At 37.7% G+C, this 18326-nt stretch overlaps 1 protein-coding gene across 1 annotated transcript in view; it reads right to left on the bottom strand.

Annotated features, from left to right (window-relative positions):
• Positions 1 to 3044: 3044 nt before the first annotated feature.
• The window catches only part of STK39 (serine/threonine kinase 39), an 83528-nt gene continuing 68246 nt past the window's right edge, over positions 3045 to 18326 (bottom strand). Inside the window, exons 16-17 of the mRNA XM_066322864.1 lie at positions 8540 to 8604; positions 3045 to 4534 (exon numbers count right to left, since the gene is read on the bottom strand). Coding sequence (XP_066178961.1) covers positions 4460 to 4534; positions 8540 to 8604 — 140 coding nt within the window. The 3' untranslated portion in view covers positions 3045 to 4459. The remainder of the gene's footprint in view (positions 4535 to 8539; positions 8605 to 18326) is intronic.

Genomic DNA, 18326 nt, shown 5'->3' with positions numbered 1-18326 from the left:
AACAATTGACTGAATAAAGTTCTATCACAATTGATTCAGAGAAAAAATAGACCAACTGCTATTTGTTATCAACAAGGTCTCCTGGTTTTTTTGCTGCTTTGGTAAAATGTGGGAGGGTAAGGTGGGAACGGGCGGCAACATCCTCTGCTCCCTGCTAAACAGAAATCAGCATTTTCAATGCACTCAATTAGCAATGTTTTAGGTCTGTGTCAGATTCCTCATCAGAGCTAATTGATTTCAGGCACAGGCCAATCTCACCATTCAACATCATTATGCAGAGGTAGGTGGTGAAAAGGAAAACAGATCTCTGATTAAAGAAAAGCATGAGGGGGAGGCACACCATTTACAAGCTGCACACAGTATTCCCTCTCAGAGAAATAACAGTGTTTAAAAACATTCTGAAGAGATGCCTCACAATCAAATTTCATAGGACTGCTCTGGAAGCCCCAAAATTGGAGATGTGACATTGGAGCAAGCTATGTGAAAAGGCACACATCTTTATCTTAGGAGCAAACATGGACGAGAGAAAATTCAGTTACATTTCCTGACTTGTTTCCCTGCTCCTCCTTCCACTCCCACTCACAAAGGGTGTTCTAGGGCAACAGAGGAAATTGTGATAAGTACATAGGATAATATTTTAGAAAACAGGACTACTTTTCACAACTAGCTAGCTGAATTGCAGTTTGAATGCACAACTCCATACATGCTGGTGGGAAGATCTGAGGTCAGCACTTGTCAGAAGGAAGAGATGTGCTCCTGTTCTCTTGGCACAAAAAGCATATGCTGCCAGCATGAGAAACAGCTTTCCTGGCCTAAAGCCCACGCTGGAGTCCCACGAGATAAAAGGCTGGAAATGCCCCATCTCTCCCACTCCTTTACACATGCAGCTAGTCTCCAGACCTGGTTTTGTGCTATGCTAAATGCTATGTTTATTTTCATCCTAACACTTGAAAACTAATAAAGGCAGAACTGTGTTTTGCCTGACTTTCATCTCAGGCCACAGAGCTACTTTCAGCAAGCTAAAGCTCAGCACACTGGCATGGCTGGCTCCATGGACACTGACGTTAACCAGCCCACAGAGCCTACAAGTGCCCAGCTGCAGGCACTGGCATATAATCACCATACAGATGATGATATTTTTAGCACCATCTAATTAAGCCCTATTTTCCTGGCCTTAGAGACAGCTACATGGTGGCTCCCCTGTTCCAGCTTCACCTCATTAATTAGAGACCTTTTCTTTCAAACAAGACAGGTGCTGTAGTCAGGAACACCAGCAATACAACTATTTTGGAACAAGTCATGTCACACATGTAAGAACTTCACCCAGCTTCTAAACACTTTTCATGTAAACATGAACAAATTAATAGCTGCTAGTTTTCTCCTTTATTATTCAAGAGTATGTGTGTAAAATAACAAAGAAGCAAATTTCGATTACATTTGCCAGTTACTTCTATTCCATCATAGCTTGCTTACAGCTTTCTACTGCAACATACCATGTATTTTCTCCTTTATTTTACCTCCATATACTAAAGGTATAAACTACTAATGTCATTTTAACACACTAAAGCTTTAATTACCCTTTCTTTCTCCCTTTTTAAAAATGCATTTTGCTCACATTGTATTTATACAGAGTATCTTAGCAGTAAAAACAAGAAAAAAGTTTTAAAACCCAACACAGCTGTGATAAGAGTGCCACACTAATTTGCTGCCTCACTGAACCACAGAAGCATTGCCATGTTCCTGCATCAGACCACAAGTGAGCAAAAACTGTTACGACTTTATCTTGGTACAATACTTCTGACTGCCTCAATTAAAGCGCTACATTCTTTATTTAGATACCTCCTGCAGCCCCAACCAGCACAGCAGATGAGCACTTTTGACAGTTGCTACTCATATCCCAACACTTTCTCCCAGCTTCTAGGGAAGTGTATAGCCAGTAGAACATAATTTTTATCCAAATATATATTATATATATATATATTCCACTTCTTTTTCTAGAACAGTGAAAACAAGAAGCTTCCCTGAAAACATTCACTTCGTCTGAGAAAGTACTGCAGCAGCTAACTACTTCGCAGGTGGCTTAGTCAATAACGGTGCAATGCTTAGAGAAATATACATAAAAATACACGAAAATAATCCCATAGCAACGCTCAGAATTTAGCCGCTCCCCATCGCAGTGCTGCAGGTTATCACCTGGGTCTCTGATATGTGCACGTTTGAGGTACCTTTTTGACTTACACTCCGGCACAAAGGTGAGCAGCCAGCCGGCGACTCCAGCCCGGCGCTGCGTTCGGAGCCCGCCCAGCCGAGGCTGCCCAGGGAGCGCCCCGAGCCGGCCCGGGCCCAGCGCTGCCCGCTGCCAGCAGCCCCGGCCCCAGTCCCAGAGCTGCCCGCCGCCGGCAGCCCCGGCCCGGCCAGCGCAGGGCCCAGAGACGCGGGGCCCAGAGACACGGGGCCGAGAGACACGGGGCTGAGAGAGAGACACGGGGCCCAGAGACGCGGGGCCCAGAGGCGCGGGGCCCAGAGACACGGGGCTGAGAGAGAGACACGGGGCCCAGAGGCGCGGGGCCCAGAGGCGCGGGGCCCAGAGACACGGGGCTGAGAGAGAGACGTGGGGCCCAGAGGCGCGGGGCCCAGAGGCACAGGGCACGGGCCCCCGGCGAAAAGCTCACTTACCCTGTTGCTCGCCACCGCACGGCTGCCAAGAGCCGGCCCAGGCCCCGGGCTCGCCCGCCAGGAGCCCTGCGGGCACCCGTGCCCCAAGAGGCCTGACCGACCCCACCGCGGGCCCTCCCGCTCTCAGCCCACACAAACCCCCAGCACCCGGGGCCTGCCCCGGGAAAACCATCGATTTCTTCACGGTACCGCCTGGGAGCCTTAAAAATGGCTTCTGCAAAGCCCTGGAGAGCAAGGAGCCAAAGCAACTCTCTACCCCGAGGGCATAGGCAGTATTTCCTCTCCTGCTCCCAAAGTAAGAGCAGCCGCCTTTTTTAATAACAACTCTGTAATCCGCTCAGAGCATGGAAATTCAAAATACAAATCAGTTTGTGCAATACATCTTTATTTTAATTTTATTTTTTTAACCTTTGCAGTCATCTTGGAGTAATCATCATGTAAACAGTAGGATGGGATGGGATTACATTGAGTCGTATGCAAATAGTTCTAGAACACCTCAACAATTATGACATTATAAATAACTTCTCTGAACAATATATATTTGCCGTTTTCAGTACATTAAAGAGCTGCCACTTATCTAGGATTAACTAGGAAGTAGTTTAAAGTGTAACCTCTGAGAAACACGTCTCCAAATGCAGAAGTCTTTCTAAGGTTCCCTAGCTCCATAACATCAATGTCACAGGTTAAGCAGAGGACTACTTGGGTCGAAGTGTTTTCTTTGTAACAGTTTTACTTGATCATTGCACAAAGCCCTATTATTTTCACTCCACCTTGGTATTTTGCAGAACTTCAAATAAAGCTTCAGTTCCATTCTTCAAGTTTTTATTCACCTGTATGAAACTGGTTTCTGTCATTAAGGGTAAGTCAGATCAGAGATGGGCACAGTAAGCATTCTACCTCAGCAACAGCTCACAGTAGCTCTAGCTCATGGACTCCCCAATAAAGCATAGTCAAAATACTCTAACACCTTTGCTACTGTATATCCCCTCCTTGCTCAGATAACGATATATATATTTATATATATTGTACCATATGTATGGTACTTCTAGAAAATGGAGATTATTTATATAAGCAGCCTCAGGCACATTCTTAAAACATTAATATCTGCAAGGCACCTCCCACTCCCTTGATGATCAGTTTGTGGACTGTTTTTTTGACACGCAACCAACAAAAGCTTGCTAATGCTGAATCAAATTATTTCAAAAAACCCCTAGAAATTACCAAATACTTCAAAGACATACCTGAAACTTTTTTAAATAGCGGGAGATTAACTGCAAATAGCACATAATCAAGTCAAGTAATTTTCTTATTACTAGTATGTTTAATGCATAAATATATGAAAAATAAAATTCACAGTCGTTTTTAAATCTAGAATTCAAGTTTGGCTAATATTTCTAAACTTTTATATGTATGTTAATTTCTAAATGTAACAGAACAGAGGCAGTATTATCAACCACAAGTACAGGTAAAATAGTATCACTCAAAGTCTATGAAAGAAGTAAGCTTGATAGAAAGTTCCTTTTGCAATAATCAATAAATACAACCACCTGAGAGCATTTCCACAGGCTTTTCACTTAGGAGGAATCCAAATCAACTGCTAAGAGACATTTAGGAGCATTTTGAACGTTAACAGCAGCAGTGTAGCTGTGGGCTTTGCTTGTTCTGACTTTGTGAATTGCTAGATAATGAAGCAGAACTCAGTGTGTGGTGCATTAATTTTCCTTTGCATCTAAGCTGGCTTTTTCGCAATCTCACAATTCGGCTTGGGGTCAAGGGACAGACATCAGCTGACACTTAACTGAGCAAAACCAATCAGTTTCACTTCATCAGGAATCTCAGTGCCATCACAGCCAGAGGCCTGCAAGTACAAACAGAAATGTTTAGTATATCACGCTACAAAGGAGCATTTGACAGCCAGGTTCCCCATATTGCCCAGTCAGCAAACAGCTTGATTGAAGGAAAGCTTTCAGACTGCTTCATGCAATCTCTAACAGCATCAACCAATTGCATCCTTAATTATAGCAAACTCCTGCAGTCAATATTAAAAATTATGGGGAAAAAATACTGGAAAATGGACACTGAAATACCCAAATTCTTTAAACCAAACTTTCCAGACTGGAGCCAAATTTGCTTTTTCATGGGAGTAAACAGTTTTAAATCATGAAGAGCTTCTAATACACATGAATAGAATCCACTTTTTACCACTTTGCTGTACACAGAAATGTCTCATGAGTCCAGCCAACAAGTTAGTTTGGAATACCAACCAGCTGAATTTTTAAAGAAAAATTGAAGCAGTCTACAAAAAATACTAATATTTGCAAAAGGACAGCTCCCTCCTGACAGTACAATCTAGTACTGAAAACTGTACAGTTTAGATTCTTCAGTAAAGCTTGTTACCTAACAAACTGGCGCAAGTGATCAATTCATTTTTCATATATATAACAGTAAGAATACAAAACCACTTTGCTCAGGACTGAACTATTACTTTAGGTCTGCTTTAGAAAAAAATACACTGGAGGCAAAGCATTTTTATGTTTTGATTTTTAAAAACAAAAGTTGCTTCTGTAAGGCAAAAGAGATATTTTAAATAAAGGGGTTTATGTTTTTATCTGTATGGTAGATAAGTAAAAATATTAATAGAATTGGATAAAAGATGTGCAACACTTACTTATGATAGATGCCTTCAGATTGTTTTGCATATCATAAAAGATCTCCAACAGAAAAACTGGATCACCCTATAAAAATGCTTTTGATCCTTTTTTTTTATTAGTATCAGGTAAACCCTGATACTGAACTGGTTCATGAACATGCACTGTAAGGTAATGAGCTCTCAAACTGTGCATACAAGGTGCACTAAGTGACACAATCCATTGAATTTTCATGACCAGAAATAAAACTGTGTTGACACTTGTGGAAGCATTACATCAGGCTCCTCCTTCAAATTTATTTTGAGCAGACTTGGAGAACAGGAGTTCTCTCTTCAGACAGTATTTCACAGCTCTTATTCCACAGAAGCAGCAAGTTAGAGGTCTGAGCTCATCCCTCTTGGTTACTATTCAGATATCTGAATGGTGCTTGGATTGGGAATTTGCCAAATAATTTGAGTTTGAATTTTGCACTTAAATTTAATGCTAAAAAGTGCTAATACTACTAACATTGTCCTACACTCTAGCTAGCTATCAGTCTCCTCAAAACCATGCTAAGTAACATATCTAGATGCATATCGATTTTTAAATGCCTTCCTTATCAATAAATATTATCTTATGTCTATTTAATGCACCTGGAATCTATTAACTTAGCTTAGCATAAATACAAATACTATACACAAACTGCAACATAAAAGTATTCAGTAGAGACTGAACACACTCTTAAATTAATGGTTTTTTCCCAGCCTTTCTCATAAAAAACAAGTCCTTACACAAAATGTGAATTATGCTGTGCAGTAATTTTGTGTTTCCTTGAGTGTTTCCAAGATTATTTGTGTATTAAAGTAGCCTCCTTCCCAGAGTGTGGACAGCTGGATCCAACAGGGAAGTTTTAATTCTGTGTTAGCCAAGACAACTAGGGGATATTTAATACTATATATGTTCTGTAGAATTACATCATTCTAAGAGCAAAGATACATTGTTTAAAAATATGCAAGAGGGAGAATCCAACTCCTGCCATCCAGGCACCTCACCTTAAAAATTTTCTTTACTATTTTGGTAATAATTAAATACAAAAATAGTTATGACTTAAACTGGCCCCAAAGATGAACATGCTTGCTGTTTGAATATTTTATTGAAATAATACATACCAGCAAAATACCAGCAACCTTTAAGCAGTGAGATACTAACCAGACTCCCTTGTCCAGAAATACTCGCAACTAATCCTAGACTAAGGAATATTTTTCAATTGAATTTTCTGAATGGATATAGGATTAGCTATATTTAGACTTTAATCCTCATTAAATATTTACCAACAAAATGTGTTTTAATCAAGTTGTATACAAGTGCTCTTAAATTCAGTGAGATCTTGCTAAGAGGTAACAAAGACCCAGTAGTGCATACAAAGATATGAGAGAGTTCTCATAGGCAACAATTCATTTAGCAACTTCACTATACAATATAGAAATAGGCAGAAGCAGAACATATATTGACTTAATCCAAGGAGAAAAATAAATTAGGACACTTCTTGTATCAATCTTTCCCCATCACAATAAGAAGTAGTGCAGGAAACCTAGGTCAAAAGTATGAGGAAGAAAATAAAGTTAAAAATTAACCTCTCCAGAATTGCTACCTATCCAGTGGAACTTACCTACAGCAGGGACAAAGACACTGATTGTGGATTGTCTAATTCTGATTATGGTAAGGAGCAGGATGATAGCAGCATTCACTTACTGGAATCTGAAATTCTATGTGATGTTGACTGAACCCCAGCTATAAAACCAACTGAATCACCAAAAAATGAAAAAAAAACCAAATCCCAACCTAAATTTTCAAGCGGATTTGTTTTCAACATATATAAGCTGGATGGCATGGGATATTACAGTTTGGAATGTATCACAAGCCTCTATTTTAAGTGTGGGAACAAGAAACCCAGGCTTCTGCAGAGTCTCTGAAGTATCTGTTATCTAAATGCTCTTGGTGAGATGCTATTTACTACACAATAAAGCCAAGTCAGATGTTTAGACAGTGAGAGCACAGATCAGCTGCAAAAAGAAAAGCATTAGCTTTTAAGCTACATTCATAGCAAAGGCCAGAGAAAGAAAAGAATTTGAGTCGCATGTCTTTATTCCACTACCCCTACCCCTTCTCACAAGGAATGTGGAAGTTCTGGGGATTTTACTGCATTGTAGAGGAAAAATGAGTTCAATGAGTCAGCTAAAACTCCTCAGATCTGTATAAAGAATGACATGGGAAGAAGAGCCCTGAATTAATACATCATCATCAATGAGGTCTAAAAATGGCTCTCTACAGCAGCTGCTTTTATAAACAAAGCTGTGATTCTGGAGACCTGCTTATCTAACAGACATTCAGTCTAGTCTCTCCTGTGACTGAGTCAGCAAGAGATGCTGAAAGCTAATTGGTATTTACATAACTAATAATTCAATAGCTTCAGTATATACATTTTTCAACTTAATTTTAACAAGAAATAGAAACAAGCACAGCACATCAATACTAACTCATGTTTTTGCCATGTAAATTTATTAATATTAAATCTATCATGCTACGATCAAAATTGACCAAAATTAAGGACCATGGTCAAAATACAGCACAGAAAGGAGTCCCAAGCTCCAGCCCAGGGTCTGATGACATACATCCAGAAGATGGTGGAGAAGGAGAGGTGGAGAAGGGAGAAACACCAATGAAATACAGTGGGAGAAAGACCAACTTGCAGGTGTGGACAGTCAACTGAAAAAAGGTTGAAAAGAACTAAGGAGCAGCAAGCAGTGGAGAAGGTGACCTGCATACAAGAAAAATGGCGCAAGTGTTTGGAAAAATGTGGTTGGAGCAGTATGTCCATCACCAGAGGACACTTCAGCCCAGGTAGAGCTAAGAGGGTGGGGGTGAAAGAGTGTTAACCTAGTTATTACAGTTTCCTCTACTGGTTTCTGCAATTCTTCCCAGGGTTTTTTTTACTGCAGCTTCTCACCTAAACCTCAGACTGCTTCAGAACTCATGTGACTGAGCTTCCTTCCCCATGCAGTTATGGAGCTGCCCTGTCAAAACAGGGTTTGTATTAGAGCTTTTGCTCTAATTCATGGCAATTTCAGTCACTTTATCTGTCCATCTGTTTATTCAACAAATTTGCTGGAACTTAGAACCCAGATTCTATGTGAATGTTGTGATAATTTGTTTCTTCCATTGATGCTTTTACTTACCAACTTAAAGGTCAACGTTTTCAAGGCCTTTGGATCATCTACTATCTTCTGTAAGTTAGCAGCAACTGTAAAAGACAAAAAAAATGATTTACAGAAAATTGCACTCAACATCAAGCCTTTGGTTGAATCTTCTACTTAATTCTACACATATACATGTCTTTAAAATACCACTTGAATATTTAATCATTCTCTAGCTGTTGTTGCAGAGGGCAGTGGGCTGCCATAAATCCTACTTCCTTTCTTTCCTGGTCACTGATACTTTGTGACTATGTAAACTGATTCAAGGGGAATAATCTGCCTGAAAACAAAATGACAGGGGGAAAAAAACCCCTTCTAATTTTCAGTTTAGTCTGAAAATTAACAGACATAAACAGTTAACAATCACACAAATGCAAGTGCAAAGGAAGATGGGAGAATCACACAGCCAAGGGTAAGCTGATGAGTGGCATGATTTATATCATGTTTCTGCTACAGCCAGGGTCACTACCAGCATCAGCTTCTAGCAGAACACTGGGCTCACTGTCCCCTCTAACTTTTTATGCATGTGCTTCTCTCCATTTTTTGGGCCAGCACAAACACACACTCTAGGTGATGTGTTACAGTTCACTAGCAGGAAAACCAAAAAATAGTTAAAATATGAGAGTAACACAAAAAGAGCTGATCTTCAAACTACTCTCATAGAAAACATGATCAAGATTTGTGAAGTTAAAGCAAAAACGCTTTAACTGGATGAACAGAGCTTGAGTATCCAGAAAAAGAAGCTCTGTGCTGTAACAGAAAGAGCAGGAAGGAAACTATTTACTCTTTGAAAACAGAGGAGAATGCAGGAAATTAATAAAACCCTTTTCTATCAAAACACCTAAATTACATTTTTAATTGGTCTATTTTAACAATATTGCTACCATTAATCTTGACCAAAAGAAAAAACAACAAACCAATGTCTGCTTTCAGCTTTGTATGTTTACTAAACTGGCTCCCCAACTTTGCACAGTCACAGATCCTGAACTAAATCAGACCAAATCATTCAGGACCTTTGTTCAAGACTGATGTATGAGCACAAGATGTCATCAACAGGATATGAGCTTGAGATAAATACTTCACACCTGGCAGAGCTGTTCAAACAAGATTATAAAAAGGAAATGAACAGGTATTAAGTAACAGACATTTCTTAGTACACTGACTAGGTGAGTACCATAAAGCAGAGAAGCAAGAAAGTAGATGCTGCCCACAAATAACTCTCTCCACAAAATTCATATGGTGGAAGATACACACCAAACATTTGCATGTTCCATGTCCTACTGCTACAAACTTAGGTTTCTGCTTCCTCCATCTTCTAACATTGTAATGACAACATTTTCACTCCCACTGTGCCTGATCATGCATGATCCACTGTGTTATAACAGAAATTCACCTCACAGGGGAAGTACAGTATCTAGCAAGGGAATTTAGAGAAGTAAACAATTAGGCCTGTCTACCACTGTTAAATGCAAATCAATTTTCTGTGGGTCTCATTTTCTTTATACAATTAAAATGGCACCAAGGATTGTTTATACACTTGTAATAAATTTAACTGGAGGTGAAAGTGTGTTTGAAACTAAAAACAGGACTTAAAAGCAAGCATAAGGTACATTTTGTAGAGAACACTTTTTGTAAAGAAAAAAAATTACCCTTCACAGTTAACTGAACTCAGCTACAAACACTACAGTAGGAAGCCTTTCCATTTTTGAAGCTTCATTATTCATATTTTTTTTCCAGCAATTACAATCAGTTTTCAGTCACAGCAATTCACTTCTACAATATTTAAGTCAATTTTATTGCAATACCTCCTACCTGATAAAATACATGCAAATACATGTAATGCTTTTCATTACAATTGATATTTAGAATCTTAGGAGCATTTAGCCTCATATCTCCTGAAGCCGGGATAGTATAGTTTCAAATTTTTGTGTTTGAAAAAAAAAAAAGGAAAAAAGCTAGCTGGCTTCACTGAAATGAAGATAGTGCTACAAAAGCAGATAGGCATTGGGTCCTAAATCCAAAGATTTCTAACTTCACCTAAATAAATTGTTACAAAAATACAAGCTTCACGTGCAAGTGTGTCTTTAGGAGGAGCAGCCTTTCATTTAATGTTGACCAGCTGTGGAACAAGGAAGGCAAGTCAGTGTGCTGCTGGGCTATTCCCCCAGGAGCAAAACCTTCCAGCTGCCCTTAGGCAGTTCTGGCAAAGGTATTATTACTGCTTTTGCAAACAGCAGCCCACAATGAGCAAGTGTTTAAATGAACTAGCATTCAGTAGAGTATGAGGCATCTAGGATGTCACAGGTAGTGTCAAAGTCTTTAAAAACCCAAACCCTTCCTGCTGCTGATTGACTCTTTACCAGGGAAGAGATTAAAAACCTCCAAGTAAAAATAGCAAAATTAGATTTTAAATATATGTAAATAGTTAATGTTAATTTTGTTGTTGTTACTTAAACACTGTATCAAAAATGAGTGGTATTTTAGATGGTTATCATTCCTCAAGAAAGCTGAAAACAGTGCTCAGTAAAAGGCTGCAGGGACACTTTTATTTATTCATTTGTCTTTACTTTTAATATGAACTCAAATCAGAAACTTTTACATATTAAATATACTTTATTTTTGGTTTTCTGATGGACCATAACTAGAGTGGGACATGTGTAATCAAATAGAAGATTAAGAGGATTTAAGGGAGAAATGTCACATCTTTTCCGGCTATGCTTGAAAATGAGAACACAGACCTATAAAGAGTCCATAATATTAGAATACAATGTCTTGTATTCTAAGACATTAAGAATAGTCACATCTGCGGTTTCCTACAGAGAGATCTTTTCAATTTTAATCATACATATTCAGCATTTTCAAGTACAACTAGCATTTCACCTCTGACTTTGGTACTGTGTCTTACATTTTCTGGCCTTTACAGAAAGGCAACAGAAATCATTTAGCCAAAATAATGTCATTAATCACAGTCAATCAAACCACTGTGAATGCAAATCCTCCCAAAAGCCTACTCTTTCTGCAATATCTGAAAGCATATGTAATTATCATCAACTAAGAGCCAAGTATTTGCACATAATTACCTAACAAAACCATACCATTGCCCATATCTTTTTCATTTTTCTAACTCCTTGCTTTTGTTTTGCTAGATCTTGCCCTTATTTAGACCACAAGGGCAAAAATTAGAGGCAACTGTCTGAATTTGGATATCTAGTCAGTATTTCAGGAAACTCTATGGTTCATTAGCTTTAGGGATGAGACAATCATTACTCTTTTCACCTTAATGCAAGCCAAACCTTTTACGACCTCAGTAAGTACATAGCTTTGGATGTGTCCCTCTGCATCTAAAATGTTTAAGATCTGGGTTCAAGTGGTAACTGAAATCCTTTGGAGCCTGATGAAGTCACCTAAGAAAAACATAACCCATAAGCTGCAAGTGTCCATGGCATGCCAGGTTTAGGTAGCTTCCACTGGAAACAGAGCCTGCAGCACAGTCAGTAGAAGCCATCCAAGCAGGTGAAAGTCCTTCCCGAATGCCTGCAGTCCCTTCCAGTTATTTCTCCAGAAGGTTTGGAGATCCCATACAGTACAGACATCCTTGGAATTATAAATACAACAACATACTCTACTCATCCTACTTTAAATGCAGTTAAACTAAGCTATCATTTACTGTAAATATAACTGACTTACCACTCCTATAAATGTATTTCTAAAAATTGAGGACTATTACTAAATCTACACAGTTTGAACCACTAGGTATGCAAATTTCCCCCAAAGACACCAAAAAAAAAATCATGCCAGTCATACACTCATGACAGTAAAGAATGCTTTCACTTACAAGCAGTTGCTGTTACTGTTCAGCCCTATTCAGAAATAACGATTACTTCAGGCAAGTGAAAAAAAACCCAATTCTTTTTAAGTGGAACTATTAGGCTTTATTGATTAAAATCTCCCTCAGCTACTGGATTTAGACTCTTCACAGTCAGGAAAATTATTTACTAGACTGAGACCCACTAACCCTCCTATTACAGTTCACATGCAAAGTTCTAATTTGGCTTAAATACAAAAGATGAGACTAAAGTTTCTATATGAACCAAATCACATCTGCAAACAATAGTGAGGAAAATAACCATCCCATTCTCACCACCTTTCCCCATCCCACAGTCCCAACAATTCTTGTATTGTAAGTTGGTGAACAAAGTCAATTTAATATAGTAACACCCTCCCTAAAGTAAAAAGCACTTTCACACTAGGACTTTCTAAAGAGGCAGGAATTGTTTTCTCCTATGATACTTCAGTTATTTGGAAAAGTGAAGGGCACTGTAAAATATATGTCACTTTATACCTTATCTCTTAGTTAAGTATAACTGCAGTTCCTATTGACAAAGCCATTTTTCTTTCCAATACTCTGAAGTCATGCCTTGGATGTTGTGAAATTTGTGAAATTCATAGATTAGCTTGCCTGCAAGCAGCACTAATTGATAATTAAAATTCTGTTGGGAATTCACTGTTTCTACAAGACTGGATATTCTATACTCAACTTTATTTTGCAGAGTGTTTTCTCAATATGTTATGGCCATGCACCTATAAAAGTCAGAAGAAGTAACATGAACAAGAAAAAATTAAATGGTGATAGAAAAATCTTTGCCAGAAGTAACCTCAGGTAAATAGAGTATACTTCAAATCATGCCTTAGGAAAAAAAGCTCTCTTCAAACACGAGCAGCAGTTAGGACAAGAGGCTTTTTGTTGTTTACAACAATAAATGAGGTGCTGTTCGCCTTCTTCAGAAGGCTTCTGAAGGACATGTAATCAACCTACACACCACAAATCATTCCAGGTTCCTTTGCAGGTTTTGCTCAGTGACAAATGGTTGTGCCACCCTGACAAAATAAGTGTCTGCACTTGCAGAACATGCAATAGGAGAAAAGGTCAAACCCAACATATATAAATATACACAACACAGGCTGCTAATTGCAGATGGAATAAATATAAAAAACCCGCATAACTAGAGGCTTTGGCATGTATATAAAACAAATTACTTACTCTTTGCTATATTTCAATTTTGGCCAATCACATAAATAACAGTTTTTAAATGAGTGAGCAATACGAGGCAACAGAACAAAAAAGGACACCTTCAAGATCTTACAAATGTAAGTAAATAGCCATACTTTGGGCAGCCTCGAATAGCTGTTTGGCTCCTGTGATGTGACAAAGCTCTCTCTCTGGTTACTTGAAATTCTTAACACGGCATGAAACTTAACCCTAATGGCTTCTGAAGAGGGAAAACTTCTGGAAAAGTTAAAATTAATGAGACAGCAAATAAAGCTATATGAAGTACAGTTAAACTATTTCCAGTACAATGCCCACCCAGCCAACTAAGCCAGAGCCATCTGGCATAAACACAGACACAAGCAGAAACTAAAGCTTGAGATGATATTTCTGGGGTGCTCTCAAAAGAATAATGATTCATCTGCTTTTCCATTTTGCAAAGAATGGATGGGCAACCTCAGAAATAGCTCATGAACTCATGCTTAGGTTCAATAGTTTGCAAAGCTATTGCATATTGTAATCCTGGAATTCCAATATAAGGAAAGGGAATTATTATTCAGGCACAAAATTACTGTCACCAAAAAATAGAGAAAAATTATAACCTTGGTGAAAATGAAAAATATTTTTAATAAGTTAAAAGTGAAATATTTTTTATGTAGTCTAAAACTCAGTCTATAAAAAATAGCTACCTTCAACTGCTCCCTACTTCATCAACAGTACGGCTGTTAGAGAAGACAAGCTCAAATCTCCACAGATTTATTTGCTTTCCTGCTGATTGTTTCAAATATTACCTCTTCCCCAACAGTAGGCAGTTATTTTACTATTTTCATCTGATACATGGAGCTCACCATAATTAATTACCTTGGGAGTCTGCTGGTTTGAGGATTAATGCTGTGTTCTCCTGTATGGGTCTTAAGACGCAGGGTGCCTGAGTAGCAGGGAATACTTTTCAGTGGAATTATCACTCCTAAAAATTCAGTACCAGCCCTACTGGTAGGGCTTTCCTCCAAAGGGCTGAATTTATTATATATATTCTTGAGGCTATTTCGCATATTGCAACAGGTTCATTGCAATCTATCCATTCATTTATATTTCATAGTACACGGTGATTTTCATTCATTTGCAAGTTCAGAATAAAGTCAAAACTAAGTTTTAGAACCTAGTACTGTATTATAGTATATTATACAAACAATGAAAACAATCAGTGTTTAGAGATTTTGGTAACAATTCCTCCAGATCTGTATCTCTTGTTATTATCTAACAGCTCACCAACTGTGTGCCTTGAAAGATTAACGAGCTCTTTGAAGAGAGATCAAAAAGGTCACTTAAGTGTAATGTGATTCCATTATTTAACCATTCAGGATGCTCCTGAAAAAATCCCTTCAGTTTTTGTTGCTCAGTAGCAAGGGAAATGTTTAAGTATTTGAAGATCTGTGGCAGCTAACCAGCAAGTGTTTATTGCTAGAGGACTGCAAGGACCTAGACATGACTCTTGTAAGTAAGAAATAAAAGAAAACAGAATGATCAACAAGCAAACCTGGCTTCTCTTCTGAGGAAGCTACCAGACACTGATATGGCAGAAGCATTAAAAACATTTAGAAATGTATTATTTATGAAGAGGCTGTCCTTGGGAATTTATCAAAGGAAGATTAGGGCTCACAAATTTGTCTGAATTCTCGACATGTGTTGCTCAAGCAGTAGATATAGATAAAAGACAGTGAAAATTATCTCCATTGCAACATTTGATACTATAATAATTTCCAACAGCTCAATCTACAGCCTCCGAAAACACAGATTAAGGAGGGAAGGTATGGCACATCAGAAGGCCAAAGTTCCTTTCTGCTTTGAAAGGAACACCGAGATGCAAATGGTCTCCTACAGCATCCCATGAACAGGGAACTTAGTGAACAACTTCCAACTGCACTTTCCACAATTTAAACAAATTATTACTCGAACTCTGTGGTTCATATGAGTTCTGAGCCCCAATACTGTATTAATTCATTATTCTATACAGACATCCTGCGTTTAGTCTGGTTCATGTAATTTCAGACATTAAGGATATTAACAAGCATTTGGCACAAGAGACTTCTTGGTTGGGACCAAAGCTTTAAGAACTAACCAACTGCCCTATGTTATTCAAAGGAATGGCAGAGACAGCAGAGTGGTATATTCCTGACTTACTTCTACCCACAAATAAAAACTTTAAATATTTACCCTTGTTCAAACTGAAAAAAAAAATCTCAACACATTCTCAACATGTTTACAAAATAATAGCAGACCTCAAATGCCTTCCCACTAAGATTAATTAACATGGAGTATTGATATCCAGGGCTCACAGGTAAAAACTGGAAAACTGGGAATTGGTAAAGTAACATACAAGTAATAATTTTTCTTTACGTAACTGGTGGAAAAAAAATCGCACCCAATGGAAGCAGTATATTTTATGAAACAGGAGTACTGTATCCAAATAGAAAGTGTAATCAGTTAGTGCTAGAAATCTACCTATATCAATTCCAATAACACATTATTAAGCTTCTGAATTCTCAATTACTTAATATGGATATCTGATCTCAAGGAAACATTTTGCATTCTACAACCTGTGAGAAGAGGGGAAAATAAAAAAAAAAAGGGGGAAAAGACCACAACTGTGACAATTGGTTTTACTGATAAATTATAATATTAATACAACTGGAAAATTGTACCTTTTCCCAGAAATTTACCAAAAAAAAGGTTGCTGATATCTCAAATTGATTTTCTTCCCCCAGAGGATGCAAAAAATGCTTAGGAAAACCACTGCATGTTTAAAACAAACTAAAAGGATAAGTAAACCAATGAAAAGGATATTCTACTTTCCCTTATAAAATGATAAATAGAATATATTTGGACAATTAAATACTTACCTATTTCAGACCTTGATTCTTCATGTGCCTAATGGAGTAGATTATTTAGGAAGGTGAGAGATGAGTAGATACATATTTCATCACTTCCCCTTCATTTTGATGATCCTGAGCATTCTAAACCTCAGTCTATTCTCAAAAGAACATTTAAAATAAATTTAGACCTGCTGCCCAGCACTGCTAGAAGGGCTATTTAACAAGCTTGAGATATTACAGTAAATTGTTCTCTTAAATTCTCTATACAAAAGAATGAGGGTATTAGGTTGAAAAAATCATTTCCTTGTGACTGAATGCAGAAATCAAGTGCTAGTTTTCAGATGCAGGTTTTGACAACAGTTTGATAACCATCAAGATACTGAAGACAACTCTAACAAGTATCTTCATCACACTGGATTAGATCTGAAATACAGGTCTATGCAGAAATAAGGCAGGTCATATTCTGCTAGGCATACTATTACTTTGCAATCTCCTTTCTCTATCAGATCTTCACGAGTCTTCCTGTCCCAAGTTCAGCTATGAATTATAGATAATGTTCTGACAAAACTATTAAGAAGATGAAATAGCAGCCAGGATACTTCAATACCTTGTATCTGAAACTTGAAACAAGAAGATTATATTTAGAAAAGACTCCCTGATGTGCTGGATAGATTCTGAAATAGAATACATCTAGTTTGAAGAACCTCAATAAATCCTTATTTTGACATGCTAACCCCCTGGCAGATAAGCGAATGCCAAGGAAATAAAGAACAGCAAGTAAATTACTGTTGAAAACAAGCATTACATACATTGCTGCTTTTGCAATTTCTGATTTAAATTCACAATTGTTTTTGTTTTTCTTCTTAATAGAAAGGAAAGTCCTTGAAACTTTAATTCAGACCTATGAGGGGCAGAGAGTTTATCACTTACGGCATCAGGCAAAATTCAAACTAATCCCACTAATAACCATACGGATTTATGCCTCATTTTCACACTTCAGTAGGAACTGGTGTACTTGAAAGCAGTTGCCAATTCTACCTCTTCTTTTTTTTCTTTAAAATAACTAAAAATTATTCCTTACTTTATCATGGCTCTAAGACAAGCACATTCACTATGACACATGAACACACATATGTGTGTGTGAAGAATAATTTGCACACTTAGAGAATTTCTCATATCACATACTTATAGTTCTGCCATAAAACACAGAAACAGTGATTATTCACCTAACACAATTTTTAAACCTCAAACCTTTACATTTTACCACACTGAAAATTCATCACATTGGCAACTTCCATGAAATCTGCCAGCTTCACACAATACTTCCTCCAGTGCACTTTTACGTCCAGCATTGAAAGTCTAAAATAACTTAGGTGCAATTAGACACAAAAATTCATTAGCTCCAGGTGCACCTCAAGCTTCCAGAACTCCCAGCAGTCTCATCATTATGAGTCACCCTTCAGTGCATTAGCTCTAAATGAGCCAGATGTGTTGAAATATTTAAGTCCTTATTTAAGCCCCCAGGGATTTTAGAGATAGTCTTCCATTTGCAATGCATTAGCATATCTTGCTAAAGAGATACTGAGTTACATACATATGTTGAAGCATATAGGTTTCTACAAAATGCCTTAAAACACAGTCAGGTTTTCATTAAATCTATATGTTTTCTTTCTGGATAATATATTAAAAGTAAACACAAAGTACTTAGTCTATCTAATTCAGTTGAAATTAAATAGTAAGAATCTATAAAGGCATTTTCTCATTAGAAAGTTTATGGGTACACTGAGCTTTGGAATAAATAAAACTGTGATACATTTAACTAAAAATTCAGTAATTTCACTTAGTTTGA

This window comes from Sylvia atricapilla, chromosome 7 (genome assembly GCF_009819655.1).
Source record: "Sylvia atricapilla isolate bSylAtr1 chromosome 7, bSylAtr1.pri, whole genome shotgun sequence".
NCBI lineage: Eukaryota > Metazoa > Chordata > Aves > Passeriformes > Sylviidae > Sylvia > Sylvia atricapilla.
The sequence above is the reverse complement of the archived record's forward strand: the minus strand, read 5'-3'. Positions and strand labels throughout refer to the sequence as shown.